At 45.6% G+C, this 5,507-nt stretch overlaps 2 protein-coding genes across 2 annotated transcripts; both read right to left on the bottom strand.

The window, feature by feature from the left end:
• Window positions 1–755: 755 nt before the first annotated feature.
• LOC124661564 (RING-H2 finger protein ATL39-like) lies at window positions 756–1,403 on the bottom strand. Its single transcript, XM_047199428.1, has one exon. It carries the CDS (start codon window positions 1,401–1,403, stop codon window positions 756–758), a length of 648 nt encoding a protein of 215 aa, XP_047055384.1.
• Window positions 1,404–3,923: 2,520 nt separating this feature from the next.
• LOC124664985 (RING-H2 finger protein ATL39-like) lies at window positions 3,924–4,559 on the bottom strand. The gene has a single exon (XM_047202386.1). It carries the CDS (start codon window positions 4,557–4,559, stop codon window positions 3,924–3,926), a length of 636 nt encoding a protein of 211 aa, XP_047058342.1.
• Between the last annotated feature and the right edge of the window lie 948 nt (window positions 4,560–5,507).

The following is a 5,507-nucleotide window of genomic DNA, read 5'->3' as shown; positions in this document are numbered from 1 at the left end:
GAGCCGAATTGAATTTCGGGCTAAATTATATGTATCAAAAGTGTCTATAGGTGACATGGAAGGGTATTACACACACTATATGTATTGATTAATGTGCATTCCCTTATTCCAATTGTGCGTTAGCTTTATGGCCTGATAGAACTAGGTCAGGTGGAGATACAATGTTGAACGATAACAACAGGTGTTTTGATTAGTTTTTATTTACAATAATCGACATGCTTTATATCTATTTTTGTTTGTTGCTGGTCGTGTGATCTTTTTTAGAAATACACACATACACATGCATACACTGACTAACATAAACGCACATAGGCATATATGCATATCATACCTCTATGAGCAATTGAGCACCTCCTAAAACTTGGGCAGCGGGTTGAATTTTAAGATTGACAAAGTCATACACGCTCACTACCAATGAAAACATCACCTCTTGCTGAAAGAAAATATTCCTGTTTTTCTTAAGGCATATAGGTGTCAATTCTCGTATCCCCAATTGCAACCAGGCTTCCCGCTGCTAGGCCATGGAAAGGACATCTCACCAGCGTTTTATGAGCCGTTTGAACACGAGAAATCTTTTCAAACAAGAGAAGGAAATACCTAGAATTTATCCTTTTATTCTCCAAGTTTTTTCTTTTCCTGAAAACCGGTTGAATGAAATCAAACGGATCACCTCCCTAAACGGGGTGCCAAAAAGAGAAACTGTTTACACCTACAAAAATTCTGAAGTGCATAAGCTAGAACCTGCGCCTGTCACGCTACAATTGCGCCTCCAAATCCCTCTCGCCATCCTGCAATAACGCCGACGCCGAGGCGGACGAAGGCCCGGCCTCCGCCTCCGCGGCCGGCCTCTTCGCGCACCTGTGGTTGTCATCCGCCGGCTTGACCACCTCGGCCCGGCACACCGGGCATGTGGTGTGCGCCACGAGCCACATGTCGACGCAGGTCCGGTGGAAGACGTGCATGCACCTGGGCAGCTGCCTGGCGACCTCGCCGTCGGCCATCGTGCAGAGGCATATCGCGCACTCCCACCGGTCGCTCTCGTCGCCGGTGTCCCGGTACTCGAACTTTGGCAGCGCCGCGATGGCGTCCTCCCCAAGGCCAACGGGCCGCTTCTTGACCGCCGCCGCCGCCCCCGCTGCGGCCGACCCCACCGTGACCCGGTTCACGGCCCGCCGCATGAGGTAGCAGCGTATCATGCAGAGCACGAAGAGGATGATGAGCAGCGACGCGAAGGAGATGCCGAGGACCTCGAGGTAGGAGGTGGTGGAGCAGCAGGCCGGGTCGTTGTTGCGGGCGTTGCTGCTGTTGCGGTAGGCGCTGGACAGGCGGGAGAGCGCGAAGCAGGACTGGTCGACGGGGAGGCACCCTGTGGTCTGCTCGTGCATGCCCTTGGTCTCGGCCATCGACCAATAGTCGCTCCGAGAACGATGGGCTCTGCAAGTTTCATTGGCGGTAGTGTGGAGAGGGAGCGGAGCGCGTGATAAGTAAATAGGTGGGTGTCTTTCTTTGGGGTTTTGCTGTGTTTGTGGTGATGGGAGCAGAGCAACCTGCGGCTGGGGGCAGAGAATGAGACGACGGTATTCTGGTAGATGCGACCCTCCAGTCCTCGACAGAATTAGGTTGTTGTGTTTAGAGACCACTGCTGATATTGTATACTACTACTACTACCTTGTTTTTGGGGGTACTACGCGAGTAATAGCCATTTGTGAAGCTTAACTTTTCAGTCGACTACTGATCAGTCACTTGCAATGCATTCAAGCATTGCCAATACATCAACATACTTAAGCACAATATAATCCTGTGCATAGAAATAAACATGGCAAGTTATTTGCTCTTTAGAGATATATATCACAATACTACCGTTTATATTTTATAGTGCGATTGATTTTGTACACCATGAAAGGAAAAATAATAAGGTGCACTACCAAGTTTAAGATTAAATTTAGGTTTTACATACTCCCTCCTTCACAGATTAGGATGCATATTAGTTTAGTCAAATTCAAATTTCTAAACTTTGACCAAATATATAGAAAATTATATTAACATCTACAACATTAACTCAATGTTATTAGAACCATCATGAAATATAATTTCAAATGAGAACTGAGTTCCAACTTAGTGGCAAGGCAAGCGAGTGCGCAGCCAGCCCAGCCGGTTTCGAATCCCCATCTCGCGGTAATTTCGCAGGGAGGGGCGAACTTTAAACCCGATTATCATCCTAGCGTCCATCCGCTGGGAGAGTCTCATCCTACCTAACAACATATAGCCAAGGGAGGGATCATTCCCCCGTTGGTCAACGTTTTAAATATAATTTCAAATTATACGCATTTGTTGTGATGAGAGACCACTGGTGATGTTGTATACTACCACTACCTTGTTTTTTGGGGTAGTATGCGAGTCATAGCCATCTGTGAAGGTTAACTTTTCAGTCGACTACTGATCAGTCACTTGCAATGCATGCATGGAAGCATTGCCAATACAGAGAGCATACTTAAGCACAATATAATCATGTGCATAGAAATCAACATGGTAAGTTATTCGCTCTTTAGAGATATATATCACAATACTACCATTAGTGTTGTTAATTTTATACAACATGAAAAGGAAAAAATAAGAATGTGCACTACCATGATTAAGATTATATTTCGGTTTTACATACTCCCTCCTTCCAAAATTAGGATGCATATTAGTTTTTATTCAAAGTCAAATTTATAAATTTCGACCAAATATATAGAAAATTATATCAATGTCTACAACATTTGCTAATGTAATTACCAAATATATAGAACCATCATGAATTATAATTTCATATTATACACATTTTGGTATTATGAAAGCTAATAGTTAGTAAAACTTTATAAATTTGACTTTAGCCAAAACTAATATGCATCCTAGCTAAATTGGGAAGGAAGAAACAGCATTACCTCCTTAGGTGGGTAGAAATAAATATATTTTATGATGCCTATTCTTGCAACCAAAGAAACAAGGGCTCGACCGTGAGGGTCCGGTTATATGATTTTGTTACTCCCTCCGTTTGTCATTGTAAGTCTGTTTCTGATTGCAAGACCACCTTAATCATAAAATCAACTAACAAAATCTAATTTATTTGACACAAAAATCACAATTTGGATATTTCTTCTAAAGATGAACCTAATGGTACGAATTATGCAACATATACTTTCTATTTAGCGTGTTAAAATCATGGTTAATGTTAGGCTCAAATTTTGAGGGGATCTTATAATGGGGGGTGGAAGAAGTAGTTGTGCACAAGGAAAAAATAATTGACTTCTCTTATGCTGAACTTAATTCGTGAGCAGCCGAATAAGAATCAAATTGAACGGTTCAGATGATTGAGTAAGAATCGAATTGAAAGGTTCAGATGATTGAATTATTCAAACTCACATTTTTTTATTGATGGCTCAAATGTTTATATTGTTTCAAAAAAATTGGTATATATTTTACCTTTTCGTGCATTCGATATAGTAGTGCCTGGGGTGGCTCGCATATTTAAAATTAACAATGCAGAAAACCTAATTGTCTTGCTCTTGGGCCATAAAAGAAATTTTCAAAGGGGTGTTAGCCAAGTATGTTTCGAGAAAAAGATAGTTTAGTCGTTGTCAATATGACAAAAGTAAACGGGCCAATAATAAACAACATAGTATACGGACGTGCTACCATGTCACGACCTTCCATCTGTTTGTTTATCATATTTAAACGAACAGGAAAAATACTCTCCCTTAAATAACAAAAGGCACACGAATGGGCAATAAGCCAATAATGCATGCAAAGCCACCATTCTCATACTCTTCGAATGTGGACAGAAAAAAAGAGAGCATGAAACAAAGGAATTCATGACGAAATGTTGCTGCCTAATTCTGAAGACAGTGCGATCTACGAGTCACCGACTTGCAGGACAACGACTGCTATTGCCGTTCCAAGTCCGTTTCCTGGCCGGAGCCGGTGGCCCTCCCGCCGTTCAGTCCAGGCCGCTCTGGCACGGCCGCCGACGTCGACGATGAGAAAGACTCCGTCTCTTCGTCCAACATCTCGAGAGGCACGATGGCCGCTGACGCCGCGGCTCTGTCTTGCCGATCGGCACGCTCGGCCGGCCCAGCATTCCCGCGGCAGACTGGGCACGACGCTTTGGACAGGAGCCACACGTCGACGCACACCTGATGGAACAGGTGATTGCAGGCCGGGAGCTGCCTCACCGTCTCCCCGTCGTCGACGACGCTGAGGCACACTGCGCACTCGGCCGGAGACGATGCCGAGCTGTCCCGCTGGTACGGGAAGGACGGGATGAGCGCGATGGTGGCGGCGTCGAGGCCAAGCTTGGGTTGCGGGGCCTGGACCTGCCCTTGCAGGGGCTGCGCACGGTTGCGCTGCGACCAGGCGCGGCGAAGGTGGAGGAAGCGCAGGCTGAGGAAGACGAGGACGAGGAGGAAGCAGCAGGCGAATGATGCCGCCAACGCAGCGAGCAGCGTCGGCGACGGTGTGCTGCAGCACGGCCCCCCTCCCGCTCCTCGATGAAAGCCTCCTGGGCTGTCATTGTAGGACATGGTGGTGGCGCGCCGAGGAAATGTAATGGATCCTTTGTGATACCGTAAGCTTCCTGCGGCTATATATTCAAGGGATCGATCTTGGTTAGGTGCGCTGAGCCGCTGACTCTTTGCACAGAGGGAGGGGTGGGTTATATTGAGATGGATAACCAATTCCAAAAGTGCATCATCTATGACGTTTTCTGTAAACAAGGTTTTGAAGTTTCTGCAACCTGATTTTAAATGGAAGAATGTCATGCCTAAGAGTATCTCTAGCAGATCCCTCATATCGGCCTCGCACAGCATATGGGGCACTACAAGAAAACCCTTCGATAGAGATATTTTTATTAGAGACACTTCCTACTCCACCTCTTGAAAAATCACATTGAGACACTTTGCATATTGTAGTGGCACTTTTTCGGACACTTCAAAAATAGTCTCAAATGATCAGAAATAGTCTCAAATGTAGGGACGTTAGTTCAGACATTACTGTAAAGATTGCAATTGTCATTCTAGAGACAACTTATGAGACACTACAAAGTGTCACAGATAAGTTATCAAGAGGCATTCCGTGAGCACTTCATTGTATGCCTTTACTCATAAGCTTTGGAGCCTCATCAAGGAGTGGCTTGGTCTCTTCTTCCTCAACCCCAACTCTTGGCACGCTTTGTCCCTCCACGAGTGGTGGACTCTCATGACCGGCCCCTCCACACCGAACCGTAAAGGCCTCGCCTCCATCGTTGCTCTCACCTCGTGGCAAGTTTGGAATGAGTGAAACGCTAGAGTCTTCCGGCACAAGCACATGCCGCCTTCGGTGATTTGTGAGAACTTGAAAAAAGAGCTTGAACTTTGGGTTGCCGTGGGGGACAAGGGTGTGAGCCTTTTGATATCGCGAGAGTAGTTCGCGTTGTAACCCCGTTTTGCTTTTACTCTCTTGTAAAACTCTCTCTTAATTAATACATTGAGGCA

This window comes from Lolium rigidum, chromosome 6 (genome assembly GCF_022539505.1).
Source record: "Lolium rigidum isolate FL_2022 chromosome 6, APGP_CSIRO_Lrig_0.1, whole genome shotgun sequence".
NCBI classification, from domain to species: Eukaryota; Viridiplantae; Streptophyta; class Magnoliopsida; order Poales; family Poaceae; genus Lolium; species Lolium rigidum.
Note: the sequence above shows the minus strand (reverse complement) of the source record. Positions and strands in the feature narration are given on the sequence as shown.